The sequence below is a fragment of the Mizuhopecten yessoensis genome, unplaced genomic scaffold, assembly GCF_002113885.1.
Source record: "Mizuhopecten yessoensis strain PY_sf001 unplaced genomic scaffold, ASM211388v2 scaffold10635, whole genome shotgun sequence".
In the NCBI taxonomy this organism is placed as follows: Eukaryota; Metazoa; Mollusca; class Bivalvia; order Pectinida; family Pectinidae; genus Mizuhopecten; species Mizuhopecten yessoensis.
Window position 1 is genome coordinate 1545279 of NW_018408645.1, and position 20364 is coordinate 1565642.

The 20364-nt window shown below is 35.9% G+C and overlaps 1 protein-coding gene and 1 long non-coding RNA gene across 2 annotated transcripts in view; one reads left to right on the forward strand and one right to left on the reverse strand.

The window, feature by feature from the left end:
• LOC110461554 overlaps positions 1–15332 on the forward strand; it is a 70459-nt gene extending 55127 nt beyond the window's left edge. Inside the window, exons 35-48 of the mRNA XM_021515067.1 lie at positions 162–279; positions 3052–3170; positions 3803–3990; positions 4550–4964; positions 5971–6694; positions 6899–7118; positions 8133–8230; positions 8392–8493; positions 8729–8900; positions 10073–10180; positions 10947–11096; positions 12504–12793; positions 13172–13296; positions 14069–15332. Of these exons, the coding sequence (XP_021370742.1) occupies positions 162–279; positions 3052–3170; positions 3803–3990; positions 4550–4964; positions 5971–6694; positions 6899–7118; positions 8133–8230; positions 8392–8493; positions 8729–8900; positions 10073–10180; positions 10947–11096; positions 12504–12793; positions 13172–13296; positions 14069–14235 (2996 nt within the window). The 3' untranslated portion in view covers positions 14236–15332. The remainder of the gene's footprint in view (positions 1–161; positions 280–3051; positions 3171–3802; positions 3991–4549; positions 4965–5970; positions 6695–6898; positions 7119–8132; positions 8231–8391; positions 8494–8728; positions 8901–10072; positions 10181–10946; positions 11097–12503; positions 12794–13171; positions 13297–14068) is intronic.
• A 2639-nt stretch (positions 15333–17971) lies between these two features.
• Positions 17972–20057, reverse strand: LOC110461563. Its single transcript, XR_002464147.1, has 3 exons — positions 19735–20057; positions 18386–18484; positions 17972–18185 (listed from the first exon to the last, which is right to left on the reverse strand). It is a non-coding gene; the product is annotated as an uncharacterized LOC110461563 (long non-coding RNA).
• Positions 20058–20364: the final 307 nt, after the last annotated feature.

A 20364-nucleotide genomic window follows, 5' to 3' on the forward strand; every position in this document is an offset into this window, starting at 1 on the left:
TATATAATTGATATATCGACTTATTCTATCAATCTTCATGGGTAGTGTAAAATTATATCTATCATTAAAGACGGGTCAAATATTCTGATCCAAGATGAAACAGACTATAAGACTGGTTTGGGGACTGGTGGCGGGAAAGCTAAAAGGGAACAGCTGAGAAACTCGAGAAGCGAAAATGACTAAGAAATATTTCTCAGCTGTTTGCAATGCGAAACAGTTTTCGTGGAAAGGAGAAGGACAGGTAACCGATAGACGAAGATGTAACGAAAAACATTATGAGTAAGTAAAGATTTGTCCTTTCTTTTTCTTTAAATTTCAATGCAACGATGTTGTTGTTATTAGCCCATCGTCGACGGACATGCGTACGTTGATATGTAGGCCTAGCTGCGATAACGTAGCTTTCTGACGACGAGAGATTTTTTTTTATATATTGCGTCGTATCAGAGGAGGCCGGGTATTAATATTAGTACTAATGTAGGCCTAGCTATAAACCTGTTACATACGGTCAACACTAATAACAACAGAATATTGTCTGTAATAAGAAGGTTGACCGTTGAAAGAAAGAAAAAAAAGAAATTATTTTTTTGCTCTTTCCCACGATTGTGTTGGGAATGTGGGGGTAGGGAGCTAGTAGAATTCCATATATATTGGCAAATGCTGGATTTCCTTGGGGCGTACGTACGTGAGCCCGGTAAAATCTAGTACTAATATTAATACCCGAAAGAAAATATCTCTTCGACAGAAACAACGTTATCACAGCTAGTAAAATCGTACCCCATTCCGGCAGTCCTTCTGGCCAGTATGTTGGGCATAATGAGGATTGGGCAATTATTTTCCTGTATTAAATTTATATATAACTTGCTCAGCAAGGCGACTCAGCACAGCATTATATATATATAGACATGCAGCATAATTAATATGAAAACTTACTGAAGATGACTTGTTGCATTAGAACTACTGCTTGCAAGCTTAATTACAGGATACATGGAGATTAATTTAGAGTCGTACATGTTAAACAATGAACATTAGCTCTGTATAGCTATTATTTGTTTCTAGTTTTTTTTTTCCCTTCATACTATTTTCTTCAACATTTTCACAGACATAAATTGTTGCATATATCAACAAACTTTGTGGCATGTGTAGAATGATGTATAGGTGCAGAAGAATGAAGTTTTAATTTCACTAAAATGTCACAACCAGGACATAGACAGGTAGTGTATGTTATATGTAATTTTTACTATTGTAAAAGAGTTGGTTTCAAACTAGAGAAACCAAACCCAGGTTCGGTGAAATTGGGTTTGTCAGGATCTTAATTTATGAATATAAATCCTATAAAGGCGGAATGTCTCATAGACGATAACAAAAAAACAAGATCACAGCTACATATACCTGCTACTATATGTGGGCAAACACCTAACCCTACTATTATCTGTAGACGGCGCCAATATAAATCTACATAATACGACCACTACATAAAGGAAGAAGTTTAATCTAAAGGCCTGCTCTCTAGGTACCGTACTTATAGTTGGGTATCACTACGTAAAAAGGGTAAGTCAATCAATCATGAGACTTTAAAACCTGACTGACAAAATATACTAGCTAGCCGACTTATACACCCAAAAACACAGCAATTTGCACATGCAATATTCATGCCAGAAATACCTGGATCACTTCTGCTTTGAATTAGTAATAAAATAGTTCCGAATAGAGTTCGGTAAATGGTTGAAAATGCCAATTGATCATCGGTTGGAATCGGATGATTTTAAATTGCAGTGATGGATATTTCATTTATTAATTTTGTGTGGGTTTATTGTTTAGATTTCAATTCCTGAAATCCTGGTCCAGATCTGTCCGCTTATTAGTCACGCCATTGCAATAAACAGTGATGTCTTTCAGGCAAAAATGATGTCACTCAGTTGAAACTATTACATATGTAGTTATCTAAGAAAGTAAATAAAATCTTTATTTGTCCCTTTGGCCTATTTTAGCCAGAAATTCAGTTCTTTTTCACCAGCCTCAAATTCCCAAAAAAAGTCTGAAATTGAAAGAAAGATTGACCGTATTCTACCGGAATGTTTTTCTTCAAAACGAAAAAATAAAATTTGTTTTCAAGAACTTTTTGTTGGTTTCATAATTGCTTAACTGTATCTCGCTAAACTACAGTCAATTCAGTTAATAATTCATTCACATCCAGTCGGAGGAAACCGACTAGTGAGTCAAATTTTTTGCCTTGCCCAAGGTCTAAAACTGGTTTTCCTCGGCTTCGGGCATGTGGATTTTAATTCTTGCGTCTCTGGAATGACAAGTTGCTAATAACAACAGAATTATAAGATATTCGAGCAGGTATCTAAAACATTCTGCCGGTCCAAGGTAAAAAAAAATCGATATGTCCAACAGAGTTTGTCACACGTGTACACTGATTTAATATTGTTTATCTCAAAATATTTTAGTGTTTTCAGGCAGTACTATAAACTTTTTATAGTGAACATAATCAATCATCGACACAACACTAGTTCCAAATACACTTAACTTTCTAGTTAAGAACCAAAACATGCAAACGAAGTTCAGTAAGCAAATGGCCTACAGAATTGTACTCAAAACGATAAGTTTAATTTAGTGTTGTCCCGATGATCTATTATAATCGATATCTAATCGGAAAGGCAACCGATTCCCGGCAATCGATAATGAGATGGCAACATTGATGATTGTTTTCAAAACCGAAAGTGCAAGTTCTACTTTCCTTTTCACTAAGAAAGAACAGGATCTCTGTGTCATTTTACTCTTAACTATAACTTCTTACCAATCATGCTAATAAAGATACGAAACTACGCGGAGTAAAGCTAATACAAAATCAAAATGGCAGCATACTCTCGAAATGGGCCTAAGGATTATGTAACGGTAGGCTAACCTATTAATAATCGAAAATAGATCGGTTGACACTAACCGATTGTATCCAATTACTGATGTTGAAATCTCGACTGATTCCCAACACTAGTTTAATTTACAAATATTTCTCAACTTTTACACAATTAATATTGTTTCATTTAACAGGGAGTTTACACTTAACAGGACTCAATACAGATTGGGTGATTTTGTATTTATTGATGCTGACAACGAAGCAGGAATTGAGGGTGCATATATTGCTCAAATCAAGGACTTGATTCATGAAGGTATGTAAACACAATCCAAGTGTTCATGTCAATGCTGCATCCTATATAACAATTGAAGAAAATATATACCAGGTAAAATTGTTATTTTCTGTTTGTATTGAAATCAATCAAAGAGGCAAGTGATGACACAGGAGTTGTATAAATGTTATACCAACTTCTAACCAGTCGTCGAACTAGCCCTCATTTGTATAATTCTGTAAAGAAAGGGATAAAAGCTGGAATATAAGTAATTAAATACGTTTAAATAGCTAGGGTTGAGTATTTTTGAAGATTTTTACATGGCGATATACCAAAATATTTGGTCAAACATTCCAACATTTGCAAATTCGTTAATTGTTAAAACCTCCAGGCAAAGAAAAGATCAGCTCCAGATGCTTGGAGGATAAAATATTTAGACGACCCCTCCCATTTTGATGTCTAGCAAAAGCCTGAATGGTATGGTAGTATTACCAAACTCTATTCATTAGAGAATAAGGCAACTTCTCTGATACAGGCTGATATTTGTAGATTGCATCCAAATAAAATATATAAAATCTTGTGTTTGACTGATTATTGATATCAATATTTATCAAGATATATATGTACTTGAATATATCAATGTTAATGAGCTTCCATTTTTGACCAATGCTTAGAATCTGGAGATCAGAAATCTGAGCCCAAAGCTATAGTCCAATGGTACTGGCGCCAATTCGAGATGAAGGCAGCACTGAAACGCATGGAAAGGAAGAACGGGTCAACAGACCCCAAAGAGGTGTTTCTCAACAACGGGAAAAACCTCGACGATACAATCGATATAGACACAATCCTGGAAAAGTGTCAGGTTAGCTTTTACAATATTTTTTACATAATTATTAGGGATGTTGCAATGTTTTGCAATTTCAGTGAGGTAGCACTCTAAACTCGGCATCAGATCTGCACTATCGCAAGGAGCAAAAACATAAACACACCCTGCCTCCGGTACACAAACACACAAGCATGCGTACATCGCACACATAGGCACGTCCTTAAAGGACCTTAGCTGTTAATAGGAACAAAATCAAACCCAACCAAAAACAATACAGGACTGTAATGCATTGCACTGTGATACAGAATCATTGAACGGGTGTATCTATATATCTATTATCATTTTGAAAATGTAAAAGTTTTCCTGTCGTCTTACCTGGGTTGGTGAGGGGCTTTATATAATTAAATCACAGTCAACGTCTCATTTAAGTGTCTGAATGATCCAAAGAGTAAACAATATGGCAGACGATGAAAGCAAGTTCAGTGTTGTCCCAAACATTTGACCCCCCCAGTTACACATGATTATCAGCAAATACACCCATGCTGTATATTTTGCAGATGATGATGATCAGAAAATTTCTGCTGTTTTATTTCAGATTGAACCTTGCCAGCCTGGAGAAATACCAAAGGGAAAGTTGTCGAAACAATTTTATGTTACAAGATCATACAACGGAAGTACATTTTATACCTTACCAGATGTTAAGGTGAGAAAGAATGGAAGCAAAGACTTTAAGGAAAATGAACATGCAAATCGTTCTTCAAGAAGATCATTAGGCTGTGCCCTAGTTACTGGGAAACCTTTTGAGAATTGTACAAATAAAATGCGACAAACAAGGCATTCAGTTGGTGCTGACATTCTGCAGAGTAACAGAGACCTCTTTGACTTTCAGCCGAGTCAACAACAAAGGAGAAGTGTGAAACCAATCAGGAGACTCCACAAGGATGGTGATATAGAAAAATCATCAATTCCTGTGAAAGGGTACCACCCAAATCTGAGTCCAAATTCTATGCGTAAGTTTTTATTAAACTTCAACAGGACAAAAAAAAAATCTGATGGCCAAGAACCAGAAGACATGGGCAGTAGAAAAATAGAAATGTATGTCTACTTGTTAAACAGAATACTAATCTGCTAAATATCACTCTATTCACATTAATGGTGGGGCGGTATTCTCATTGAACCATATGATACAAAGCTATTTACGATACCGTCGCAGTACATTCAAAACTACCCATACAGTGTATAATTTATAATCTAGAGTTAATATCCATCAAATAACGTAAAAGCTTGTGTGAGGAAAATGAAGGTGAACATTCCGAAAGGAGCTCCCCATATTCCATAAATGTAGGCAAGAATGTTTAGTTTGTATAAAAAAAATAACAGGCATGAAAAAGGTTAATTATTTAACATAACGGACGATTCAGAGCATGCAAATCCACCAGAGCGTGGCAGACATGCCAGAGGAAATTGAGTATCTTAACAGGAGTTGAAGTCCAGGTACAAGCACTTTTTTGGTTTTTTGAAGACTGACAAAATGAAGTAGAAATGTTCAATCGTTCTCAATATTCTGGGGAAAAATAATCGATAAATTTCATAGTGAGGTTATAACTTGTGAGAGTGAGCCAAATTCTACTGACAAGTGTTCTAGAGATGGTCTGTCCCAAATCATAATTCAGAATGCAGATAACTTGAAAATGTCCATAAAGTAAACCAGTACAATTAATATTGTAGGTATACTATAAACAGCACCTCACATTAAACAAGTGCTGTCTATGACATCTACATAATGAAAAGTAAGGTACATGCATGTATTGCCTTCAATATCTGCCTAAAGTTGTTCCTTGTATGCATATTACATTTTATGCAAAATAGTATTCATGTTTATCCAAAACAAATATTCTATTAAAAATGGCTGTATCACTATGGTAATGTTTGTAATATTCCTGAGGAGTGCGATCAAACTATATGTATATATCATAGAGTAAGTTTTTCATTTAATTTGTCATCTTGCTTTTGTAGCTTTAGACAGAACCAAAGGAGGAAGTGCTAAATATCCCTGGTACAAAGGGGAGGATGTGGTCAATTTCTTCAGCGATCTCCAGGACGATGACAGTGATGCCGTATCTATTATATCCATGTCCTCTGATAGTGGTATCTCCAATGTTTCTGGACCTACCAGGCGCCCAAAGCATGCGAAAACACCACTAGATTGTGTGTCCATGGATGTAAAACCAAGATCAAGGACAGCTACTCCAACTAAGGTCAAGGTCACAAAGTCAGAAACACCCATCAAGGTCAATAATACTGGGTCAAGGACAGGAACACCATCTAAAGGAACCCCATTAAAGGTTAAACCTGTAAAATATGGTACACCCAAGAAGGTCACTGAAATTGAGTCGAACACAGAAAATTCTAATGTAGAGAATAAGATTACAACTCCAAAAAGGAAAGGTAGTTCTGTAGAACAGGGAGGTAAGCGTTGTAGGACTGAGCCTCGTAGGAGTAGTGTGCGCCAAGAGGACACTTCAAGGTCGGCAAGCAAGGTCGAAAGGAGGAAATTAGTGCCTAGTGTAATAGTGAAGCGTATTGGCGATCATAAGTACGAGTCATTTAGGAACCAGACACCGGACAGCATAGAAAGACCAGCTCGCCGAGGACTTGGTACCATGTTTGACAGAGAGAGTAGAAAATCTGAGACAGACACTCCCATCTGTGGAGGCAGGGCACTCCGGAGACGTTCCACGTAAGTCTACTTCAAATTGGACAGAACTTTTAAGGGACTACATGTATGTAAGTTACTACAAGTAAATACATTAATCAAATTATAGATAGCCTAGTAAAATGTGATTGTTCTTTAATGTTGAATTAATTGAAAAAAATTATAGATATTTTATTTGACTGTAAAAGTTAAATTATATCAGAATCTAAATTGCTATTTCTATTTCAGGAAGGTCAACTACACAGATGTTGACTACACACCAGTAAAGGATGTCAGTGACGAGGACGATGTGTTTGATGTTGAAGACAGCAGTGATGGTAGTGACAGTGTTAAAAGTGGATCTACAACTCCAGCACGCAAGAAGAGAGTTGGTCGGACACCCTCCCGCAAACATTCAACACGGAAAAACACAAGCTCCAAGACATCTTATACACCAAAATCTGCAAAGGTAGTCTTACTTGAAGATTAAAAATCATAGAGAAAATGAACTCTTTACTTTCGAAGACAATTTTCAGGTTAGATTAATTAATATAGGCTTGACATTTAAGGCCTTCGATAGAAAAACACTTTTTGGTCCCAATGTTGTCTTAATGCTGTGTTATGTTGACTATAAGCAACTAAATATTATATTAATCAAGGTTGTTGCATGCTTGGGACATCGGAGCAGGGATAAAAAGGGAAATAATGTGTAAAACTTTTATAAAGGCTACTTATTAACTGAGTGAAAAGATATTGCCCAAATTTGGCATTGTCCATCTGATGATGAGGGGTGATGCTAACCTTGGGAGCAGAAGGGTTGGGGCCAATACAGGAAATGATAGCATTAGCAACTGTAGACAGACGTCAGTGTAAAAGATCATCCCATGACCAACTGTTAATTGAATTGACATATTCAGAAGAAAAAAACATATTTTAATGCTGATTTAAAAACAAGAGAGTATACCTTGGCCTCGGCTTGTTCAGCTCATTCAAAGTTGAATCAGACTTATTTTGCGAAAACTTTCAACGTATTTTCTTATGGTAATGGAAGCATTTCAACTTCTTATCTAGTTCAGATAGTAAAAGAAACAGATGAACAGACCCTGTAGACCTGTTAGTGCGGTCACCGGTACTTCATTATTTCTGATTGGTTGTTTTCCAGAAAATATCTTTAAATACAGGTTTCCACCAAAGGCTTATGGTATTGTCATGAAGTTGCAGGCACTTTCTCTGTTTGGGAAACAAATTCCTCATTTATGAACTAAATTAGAACAAAGTGTTATTTTTTAAACCTAACCTTAGTAATCAAAAATTAAAAAAAAAAAAACTGTTGAAGAACTTAAATCAAAAATATATTTACTCTGAAAATATTTGTTACAATTGCCGGACAGCATGTCCTTAATTTTCAGAATACCTGGGTACTATTATCAAATAAAGAACTATTTGGCTCCTGATTTCTGACTGTTTTATTAATTTGTTGCAGCTGAGGAGATCAGTAGCTGAGACTGCCACACCTACCATTCCCGGGAGATGTAAGCCTCTGTCTTCACCCACCAGTATACTGGAAGAAGCACGGGCAAGGTACAACCAATCAGGATACTACATCAATTAGAGCAATGATCACAACACTTCATTTCATTATACTTACCTCAAAACTTCATTTATTAGACCAATACATGTGCTTCTGTATTCTAAAGTTGAAAGAGTACACTAGATTTAAGCTTTGATATTTTTATTGACAGGTTGCATGTGTCAGCAGTACCAGATTCACTTCCATGCCGTGATAAGGAATTTGACGACATCTACAGCTTTGTGGAGAGTAAAATTCTGGATGGCACAGGAGGGTAAGTAATCGAATCATTATTAGTTCCTCATCACAGTGATATTGTGGTCAATCCCTCGTCTTGGTCATGATGACAGTTCCTCCAGTAATTAGTTATATTTGTACTTGGTTTTTCATTGGTGTAAATATCCAGTATTGTAACGGTTTTTCATTGGTGTAAATATCCAGTATTGTAACAAGTTTTAATTGTCCACCTAACTGATGAGGTGATTGTTTTTGTACCTGATTTTTCATAGGTGTATGTACATCTCTGGTGTTCCGGGGACAGGGAAGACAGCAACTGTACGCGAAGTTACTCGGGCCTTGCAGCAGGCATGTGATGATGGGGAACTGCCATACTTCAAATACATTGAGATAAACGGCATGAAGCTGACAGAACCCCGACAGGCCTATGTACAGATCCTCAAGGTTAGCAGTACCTACTTGGAAACACTACTAGTGTACACTTGCTTGGCAAGAGATTTAACGTTTGTGATTTTGGGAATTCATATTCCTCATATTTTATTGCACTTCCAGTAAAAGAAGGCCTAAGAACCCCATAATTGAGAAAAGAAGATGTGAAATCAGTCATGTTTTTATTATTATTCTTTTGATTATTTAATTAATAGAAGAAGTTTAACAATAATAAAAAGATAGTAAAGAATTATGTCAGTTAATCTTGACACATTTATCATGCTATTGTTAGTGATTAACAAAATTAACACTTAACAAAAACAGTTGAAGATGGTTTTAAAAGTAGTGTATTATTCAGCCAATTTGTTATATCTGCATTTAGGCTATTCCAGAAATAATACTTACCCGTACATGTATTTATACCTAGAATAGACCTTAGCAACTGTCTAGTAGTTTCCATGGTCAATTATTGGAAAGACAAGGTTTTCACCTTGGATGCTTAAAATGTTTTGTTTTTGATAGGCTTTGAAATAAAGTTTTGAATGTCAAAGAAAAATAAAATTGAACACGTTCAGCAAGGAAACTAATCTTTGAGCTTAAAAAAATAGAAATACATTCATATTTCCAAGACTTGTGTTGTAAGATAAAACTTTTTCGAAGGAAATGATTTAAAATGAAAAAGATTTGTGGATTACATTTTCACTAGATTACTGGCTGATTTTTGTGATGGTGTTGCTTGTAATGTTGTTTAATGCATGCTCACCAACGTTGAATCTCCCTATTTAGGAGAAAGAATCCTCAGCGAGGGGAATTTGCTAAACTATTCAGATTTCTAAGATATTATGATTTCATCGGAAGGAACAAATCAAAATAAGTCATTGGAAGGACTATTTTATCTTGAGGGGAGTATATACACACTTTTTATGTATAAGTTAACTTTAAGAATGCAGTCTCCCTCATGGAAATTTCAAAAAGTTGGCAATTATGTTAATGTCCGGGACAACTCTAAACATTAAAACATAGTTAGGATGTTGTTTACTGACAAATTGTCTAATAATTAAGTTTTCACATTTCAACAACAAACTGACTCTGTCACACTGCAAACATGTAACTGCCTAACAAAAATGATTCTGCATTAAGTTTGTACTGGTATTGAATTCCATTATTTTTTCCTTTCGATGTTATAGCAATTAACGAAACAGAAGGCCACCCCTGACCATGCAGCAGATCTCCTCAACAAACAGTTCACTACACGAGGCCCAAGGAAGGAAACTGTCGTTCTCCTGGCAGACGAGGTGGGTAACATAAATCATGATTGATTTTCAAATTCTATCCTTAGAAAATTGTCCAGTAATTGGTCATTAAAAGATTTATTTTAGCTTGAAACATTTCTTTAAACAAAACAGAATGATGAAACATTTAAAATATATGATGGAGTATTTTGACTGCTATACTCTCAAAGAATATATTTTATAAAATTGTGTGAATAGCTTTAAAATGCCGCCATAGAGATTTTTAAAAAGTTTACTGGCCCTCAGACTTCAAATTTATGACACGAGTCCGGGAATTTAAAGGCAGCTCACACAATTGAATTGCTGCTTCTGTAACATTCTTCTAGGGATTTTACTCCAGAATTAGAGCTAGCGTAAAGAGAGAATATGACTTAACACCACACAAAAACAGTAAATATTGCCATTGTTAGGAATCAATTTTAATTTGTTACTTTTCACAGAACATAAAAGTGTAAATATGTATTGTTTGTAAGATCAAGGTATGTCCTTGAACTTTAAAGAAAAACGCCCTGAAAAACTTGATAATTGTGTCAAAATTTATATTTAAACAATAAGCGAATTATCTCTTTTCTGGCAATCCCCATGCTGGTTCCGATCAACTTTTCACGTAGTTTCCATTATCACTACTACCTGTTTTGGGATAATGTAAGCTTTGGTGTCTGTGAGAAGTGACGTAGTCAGGTAACTATGTTTCTGTTCCATAGCCACGGTAACTGGGTTGCAGTATAGGTTTCTGGTTACTAATGGTGGTAACTTATGTGTTTTCTAGCTTGACCTGCTGTGGACACGGAAACAGGATGTGATGTACAATATATTTGACTGGCCGTCACACCCTCATGCTCGCCTTGTCGTCCTGGCTGTGGCCAACACAATGGACCTTCCGGAGAGAATAATGATGAAGAGAGTGTCCTCACGCTTGGTAAGAGTTTCTGAAGAGAAATAGAATAAAGTCTGTGGAGGAATGTCTGGAAAAACTAGGTTCTGACCATCTGACCAGATTGTCATTTTGTATAAATCTGGTTCTGACCTGATCATCATTATGATCTTTTCATGGGTGGGGCATATTGTGGTGCCTATGAGTCACTCCCATCCCATTGCGATTCTTTGTCACACGTCTACCAACTTAAAAGATTTTCATCAAATTTTATACAAAGGTTCAGTATGAGAATGCCTTCAATGAGTTTGTATTTCAGGGACCAAAGGTCGCTTGCTAATTATGGATCAGCCACAGGGTGAAAAGAGCATTCATATCTGGCAGACAATTTGTTGTTCTGTATTATCCAGGGTATTGTGATCAGGTTATCTTTCTGTATAAACCAGGGTCCCACCAGATAATCATTCTGTATAAACCAGGGTCTCACCAGATTATCATTCTGTATAAACCAGGGTATCATTCTGTATAAATCATGGTCTCACCAGATAATCATTGTTTGTAAACTAGGGTCTCACCAGATTATCATTCTTTGTAAACTAGGGTCTAACCAGATTATCATTATTTGTAAACTAGGGTCTCACCAGGGTATCATTCTGTATTAACCAGGCTATCATTCTATATTAACCTGCAGAGTCTCACCAGATTATCATTCTTTGTAAACTAGGGTCTTACCAGATTATCATTCTGTATAAACCAGGGTCTCACCGGATTATCATTCTGTATAAACCAGGGTATCATTCTTTGTAAACTAGGGTCTCACCAGATTATCATTATTTGTAAACTAGGGTCTCACCAGGGTATCATTCTGTATTAACCAGGGTCTCACCAGATTATCATTCCGTATTAACCAGGGTATCATTCTGTATTAACCTGCAGGGTCAAACCAGATTATCATTCTTTGTAAACTAGGGTCTTACCAGATTATCATTCTGTATAAACCAGGGTATCATTCTGTATATCAGGGTCTCACCAGATTATCATTCTTTGTAAACTAGGGTCTCACCAGATTATCATTCTGTATAAACCAGTGTCTCACCAGATTATCATTCTTTGTAAACCAGGGTCTCACCATGCCAGATTATCATTCTGTATTGACCAGGGTATCATTCTGTATTAACCTGCAGGGTCTCACCAGATTATCATTCTTTGTAAACCAGGGTCTTACCAAGATTATTATTCTGTATAAACCAGGGTCTTACCAAGATTATCATTCTTTGTAAACCAGGGTCTTACCAAGATTATCATTCTGTATAAACCAGGGTCTTACCAAGATTATCATTCTTTGTAAACCAGGGTATTACAAGATTATCATTCTGTATAAACCAGGGTGTCACCAGATGAACATTCTTTGTAAACCAGGGTCTCACCAGATAAACATTCTTTGTAAACCAGGGTCTAACCAGGATGACTTTCCAGCCCTACACTTTCCGGCAACTCCAGGAAATAGTTGTGTCTAGGATGAAGAGTCTGAAAGCATTTGATGACGATGCTATTCAATTAGCGGCGAGGAAAGTGGCTGCTGTCTCTGGAGATGCTAGGAGAGCACTAGACATATGTCGCCGGGCAACAGAAATCACAGAGACAATGTCACCCTCCAAAAAGGCGAACATACTTGTCAGTACTTGTCACGTGGATGCAGCTCTTCAGGAAATGTTCTCCTCACCAAAAATAGTCGCTATCAGGTGAGAAGATACAAGTGTAGGATTGTGCTTTGAAAGATGAAAACATGTCCATCCCTTTGTCATGCTTTGGTATCCAATTTCCAAGTAGTTCTAGACATTCTGAAATCATACATAACCAAAAAGAACCGTGTTCACCTATGTTAAAAAGTATTATTTCTAAATTGAACTCTTTCTATCATGAGTATTGTCTCAGACTCCTGGTTTAGATGTACCTTATAAACTACATGTCTGATTCTTACTGTCTCTGTACATCACTTTGAGACTATTTTAAGGAAACTGTTCAAATGTGCTAGATTAATGACTTGTTTGATTTTGCTGGGTACTTTGCCAGAGACCTAATATTGTTGTAGATGTCTGACATTGTATTTATATCCTCAGGAGCTGTGCGATACAGGAGAAATTGTTTCTGAGAGCCATTGTGGCAGAGTTCCATCGAACGGGTTTGGAGGAAGCAGAATTTGCCAAGCTCTACTCACAACATATCTCCCTCTGCAGATTTGATGGTTAGTTCTTTCCATCTTTTCTTTGGTAGAAATTCAGGTAAAACACAGGTAACTAGAAACTGAAATCTGGAAAACTATTCCAGAGATTTCTGATCATTACAATATAATCAATGTATTAGTTTTTTGTTGTAAAACAATTTGTTTCAAAGCCTTTTTTATTAAATTGGGAAAGCACATTACTTCATAATAAGCCTTGAGTGTAGAACCACTCATATGAATAAAATAAGGTATTCCAAGACAAAACACCTGAAGGTAAATTTTTGCAAGCCATGAGGTACACTGGAACATCATAGAGGTAGGGTTTACACCGATGCTGTTTCCGAAGAGATTGTCGTCTTGAATTTTAAATGCATTTCTGGTAAGACACCAGTCAAGCAAGTGATACAAAAAAAGATGGTTTTAATAAATCTGACAATTTAGAAAAACCCAAACTTTTAGGCCAAAATACTTACATAATAACTCAATCAAAATCCTCTTTGTTCATAATGGTCTTTCTATGGAAAATAACACTCCATGAAAAAAAATGAAATATTAATCATGAAATGTTCAACTTAAGTGATGGGGATATCAAATATTCTGATTATAAATTTCTGTATTTGGATGGTAATCTACATTGTCTATTTCATTGACCGTGTAATTATATGGTTCAGTGTACATCCATTGCTCTCTTGGTTTTTAAATGAAATAAATTTTCTTGTTTGTACTGATAGGAACTTAAATCATAAATCTGTTAGGTTATTTAATTATTTACGGGTAACAATTTTGTTTTCAGATCTACAACCACCATCTACATCAGAACTAGCAGGAATGTGCTCCAGGCTAGGAAGTATAAGACTGCTTCTCGTAGAACATGGACGCAACGACCTTTTTATGAGAGTTAGGCTTAATGTTAGTCAGGATGATATCTTGTACGCTTTGAAGGAAAAGAGTGGTGTATGAGATCTACATTAGGAACACCGGACAACACTACTTCGACAAGTGAAGAGAAAACCATGACAAACAAGAACTAAACTAATACAGTGTGTTCCTTAAAAAAAATCTGTTTAAAATAGGTCAACCTGACAATTTGTGAATTATTTTGAGATTGATATAAGCCTAATGTAATGTTTCAGGGAAAAGTAAGGATGTGTTCAGATTAATGTTGGCAATATATGTAGTTTACCTGTGGCTGTTTCAGAGAAAGGGAAATAATGCAGTGTTCGTTCACTGTCAGCATTTCATGTAGTCTAGAATTGTTCCAAGTTTTAAAATTTACATTGAAGCTTGATTTTACAACATTCATTGTGACCAACATAGAAATTCAACCCAATTATTCCAGATACTGTTCTAGTAGATTTACGAAACATATAAATACATTAACAAGATATATATTTAATATTCATTCCTTAGTTCAGAAAACCCCAGATCTAGAGTAAAACATTTGTTTAAAAAACATGCGAGGACCTTATTTTGTAAAGTTTCATTATCTGATCCGATATCGGTCACAAATGTCTCCTTTCAAATAATAACATGAAATCTAACATGGCTGAATTTTTAAATGCATGAGTCAATATTTAACTAGTTTTATAAAATCTGAGCTAGAGAGTTTCACATGTTAAACAAGTTTATATAACTTAACTTATATTTTTTCATGATTGTAATATATATTTTAAAGAATAAATGCAGTAATTTAAATTGAATGAATGTTAATTTTAAAAGGTATGAAGTAGAGATTTTAGTGTTGAAAGGTCATAAGGTCATATCAAATTGTAAATAAATACATGTAGTAGAATTTATAGAATTCATAAAATGTTCAATATTACCACAAATATTCAAATAATAATTTTAATCAGACATTTTTTTAAACCATTGAGGATGAATTTTCAACACCTTTTAATATTTACATTTTGGGGTAGGTCTATTTTACATTTCAAAAATAATCAAACAAGTCTTTTAAATGCATCTGGTCTTCAAAAGACTTTTCATCATTAATGCGGATCTTTTTAAACTTTATAATTTGTTACTTTTTTGTTATTCAATAAAGACTTTTACATTAATGCTTGTTGTTGTTTTGGTTTTGTAACAATTGAAAGATGAGAATGATATGTTTCAGAACATTATGTCAATAATAAAGACACATTCTTTTAATCCCAATTTTGGGTCCGTCATGATTTCACTTCACCAACAATCTGTTTCATGTACTACCATTTATTGTCGAGAAAGAAAACTAAGAAGAAACCACACCCCAAATTATAGACCTATTGTCATCTTTCAAACTTGATATAAAGAAGACATGGGACAGAAAAAGATTTAATGTATTCATATTAAATTCTTGCTTGACATAATAGTTGCTTCTACCATGTGTAATCTATCATTAGAAACCATGACATTTGACAGGGTTATATCAAGCCAAACAAATTGATACAAGTTAAATGGCAGAACTTGTCAAGAGTGACAAATTTGTGTCTTCATCAACCCAAGAGTTTGTCGGACATGATTCTCCTAACTTCTCTGCTGGGCAGAGAAAAGGACCCTTCCTACCTCTCATTTATTAGCTCACCGGGTCCATAGGACCAAGGTGAGCTTATGCCATACCGTGGCGTCCGTCGTCCGTCCGTCAACAATTTCTTTAAACGACTTCTTCTTCTTAACCACTTATTGGAATTTAACTAAATTTGACTGGAAGCATCCCTAGGTGGTGGGAATTCAAAATTGGACAAATGATGGGGCTGAGGGGCAGGGCAATGAGGGGGCAATTTGGCTACATTGCTTTAAGCGACATCTTCTCTGGAACTAAGAGATGGATATCAACCATATTTAATTGGAAGCATCCCTAGGTGGTGTGGATTTAAAATTGTACAAATGGTTGGGCTGAGGGGCAGGGCTAAAAGGGGGCATTTTGACTATATTGCTACAAACGACTTCTTCTGTAGAACTATGCACTGGATATCAATCATATTTAATTAAAAGCATTCATGGGAGGCAGGGATTCAAAATTGTACAAATGATGGGGCTGAGGGGCGGGGCCAAAAAGTGTTATTTAGCTATATCGCTTTAAGCGACTTCTTCTCTGGAACTAAGAGATAGATATCAACCATATTTGACTGGAAGCATCCCTAGGTGGTGAAGATTCAAAATTGTACAAATGGTGGGGCTGACCCCCCAGGGGGCTGAGGGCTGGGCCAAAAGGGGGCAATTTGGCTATATTGCTATAAACGACTTCTTCCGTAAAACTATACCATGGATATTGATCATATTTGGTGGGAAGCATTCATGGGAGGCAGGGATTCAAAATTTTTTTTTACTTGGAAATGGTTGAGATCCCCACCATATAACCATATATACAATTGCTGAGTATAACGAGCGGAATGCACATTTGCTTCCAGTCTTGCCCCACCCTTGTAGACTTAACCTCTGGGTTATAACTTTGAAACGGTTAAGATCCCCACCCCAAAACTATATATCCAATTGTTGGGCATAAAGAGACGAATGCAGTCATGATATTAGAATTGACCCAAGGGTCTGCCCCCCCCTTGCAGACATAACCCCTGGGTCATAACTTTGAAACGGTTGAGATCCCCACCCCAAAATTATATATACAAATGCTGGGCAAAAAGAGACAAATGCAGTCATGATATTAGAATTTATCCTGGGGTCTGGCCACAACCCTAGGGACCTAGTTTCTGAGTCACAGCTTGGAAACAGTTGAGATCCCCACCCCATAACCATACATAAAATTGCTGGGCATAAAAAATCAAATATAGATATGCTACAAGGATTGGCCTTGAGGTCTGGCATATTCCCTTGGATCTCATTTGGAGAATATTTTGCCATGATTGCTTAGATATCCAGGTGAGCGATACAGGCCCTCTGGGCCTCTTGTTGAAAGCAAAAAGGGGTCAATGTTTTTAAAATTTGCAAATAGTACTTTTGTTTATACATGACGTATATTTTTATGCTGTACATTAAATGACAACTCATCACAAAAACAATACAAGAGGCCCAGAAGGCCTGTATCGCTCACCTGGATTTGTTTAAAGTACTTTATATGAGGTTAAGATATAGCACTCCTTGGTAGGTACTGTATGTGCATATGAAATTTCAGAAGGATCCATCAAGTATTTCTGGAGATATAGTAAGAACATACTTCAAATGTCAAAATCCGAAATGGCGGCCTGGTGGCCATCTTGTTTTAATGAATACACCCCAAGAGTAACAGGCACTACTAGACAACTTGGTGATGACAAAATTGGGATAAAATATTGGAATCCCTGTGGTAGAAGAAGGATTTTAAAGGTTTTACCTCTATTTCCCCTGTTGGGCCCCGCCCTTCTGCCTCCGTTTATATAAAATTGAGAGCCCTTACTCCAGACCAAATTTAGTTAAAATCCACTAAGCTGTTCAGGACTAGTAGCGTTTTAAAGGCCCATGGCATAAGCTTGCTTGCCCTTCGGGCAGGTGAGCAAAAACCGTCCAATTACATCTCAAACCAGTAAATATCCATCAGTACAATTAACATGCATGATATCATGCCATTGGCTGTACCAGGGGTCATTTGGGAACATGGAGCCTAGACTGATTCATCTACTAAAGCCTTTCAGACCTTTAATGTACATCAAGAGATATGTAATAGCTTGCCAGAAACTCACCACTTGGTCTATCCATATATCATCACAAATCACTTCAAATCTTTGGATAACAAAAAACCTTCCAAAACACGTTTATTCTATATGAAAATAATACATGTATACATGCAAACAAAGTAACTCGTTTTCAATATATTGTAAATTGCTTCTTCCTAAATTTCCCTGATGATCAATGTATCACCACAAGTTTTGTAAAAAAAAAAGCATTGTCTGCACTATATTGCTTCTGTATGTCTTTGTTCTTGATTACTTTATTTTCTTCATCTGGAACCAAAAAAAAATAGAAAATTGTTATGATATGGAATAAGTATTATTTGTATATCACTAATAACCTCTGAATAAAGCTTCATAAAAGGAAATTCATAGCTCTAAATGAGACCTCAAAATACCACATTTTTTCAAATTTGCCTCTTTCCATCTTGTATGTAATGTAATATACACTGTTAATACATATTTTCACTTACACCAGCCTGCATACATTCTTTAAGTAACAGAAATTCCTTTTCACATTCTGCTTTCTTGATGGTGCCTTTTGCTGCTACACATTTACCATATGCTGCAGCCTGCAAAAGTAAAACAGTTAAAAAAAAAAATTGTATTCCTGTAATATAAATATGTCAAGGTATTGAAAAGGTGAGACTGTCCCAACAGAATTTTACAAGGAGAAAAGTACTGTGAACTGTACATGCTAAAGCACTGGCTCTTTTGTGTCTTTCGAGATAAAAAAAAACAAAAGAAAAACAAAAAAAAAACTCATTGCTGATTAGAATGTGAAAATCGACCTCAAATGAAGTATAATCCATAGAGTTTATTAGATCTTCAAAGGATTTTTACTTAGTTCTGTGTGTCACCGATTTCAGTTACATGCTTTCAAATTTACTTCAATTAAGGTTGTTCATGCATTTCGGGCCAGAGGCATTGGTACAAGTAAATGCATCTGTTTATAAATGATGGCTAGGCAATTGTAACAAAAAGGTTTTCTAAAAGATGATAAAAAATACAAAATGACCAATTAGTCAACTTTTCAAATAGAAAGCCTAGCCTGTGGTCACCAATTTCTGTCTCGGTTTCATCCATCACAGTTTGGTTTGTTTTTTCCACTTACAAAAAAACATTATCTATGTAGTGTATGTTTTGGTTGTTTTCCACTTACAGAAAAAAACTATTATGTATAAAGAGTACAATTTAGTCTTAAACAACTACATATGACCCAACTGGTGAACTAATTTTTATTGTTGGCCGATCCAACTTGAGACGTAACACAAGGACTAATAAGTGATTTTTATGACATTTAGCTCGCTGCAACATCTTGGTTTAACTATGCCTTAATTTAGCTCCATCTCTGTTATCATAAATATCCTACTATCATCAAACTTATATATATACAGATAAGTCTTCAGGAGTACGTCACCATCATGTGGCATGTATATATACGTAGGTCACTGTGACCTATATTCTCATCTTCACATACTTGGTTATACTTTAATACAAGGGGTGACTATGCCTGCACAATGCTAATATTAAGCAATATTTAAAAGGGAGATAACCAAATTTGAAATCAACTATGTCTAGCATATGACCTTAAGTTTCACAAATGTGTACGACTACATAGGGAATATAATTCCTGTCTGGCTCATCGACGCTGACTTATAACTACATACAGAACTAACAGTTTAGGCTCAGTATAGAAGTTATATAAATTTTATCTACAAAATTACAAGTACCTGTGTGACTCGGAAAGTATTGACTTCAATTTCTTGTCCGACAAAGTCGGTAACTACTTACCACAACATGATCAGTATATGAAACCTACCTGTCCCGAGCATCCCATCAGAGCCTGAGAGTACTTTAGGACCCTCTGTTTGGGTACCTCGACCGGCATGGTGTTGTTTAGACGGTCATCCGTTCATCAAGGGAGATAACTCGTGTCATAACATAACCAAACTCATATCTTCATCTGTTAGACTTCCTCCGACGATTACGGAAGTATCTCCCGATACGTTCTGGTCCAACTCATAAATCTACCTAACTTGAAGTTTATGCTGAACAATTGTTTATTATGATGTAAACGCTTTATTTTCGCGGTTATATTTAGTGAACTGTCAGTTACAAATCAGGAAAAACGTTCTGCACAACAGACGAAGAGAAAACTCTTAATCGTTGAAATGTTTGTCTCAAACACATGGGTACATTCGCGTTACCGGTTGAAACGGTTGAACCGGTTGAACCTGTAAAGAAAACGACAGGTACAGATTTGGACCGAGGCTGACCTCAGGAAAATTTGGTACGTGTAGATTGAGGGGTCCAGACGTACCTGGCCGAAACTAAACTGCTTAATATTGCTAGTTTGCGTTATTTCTTTCTAAAACAATGTCAAGCCACATGTATTTTTTAAGATACGTTATGTAATTTAGTGGACGCGTGAGAGAAGGGCATAATATTC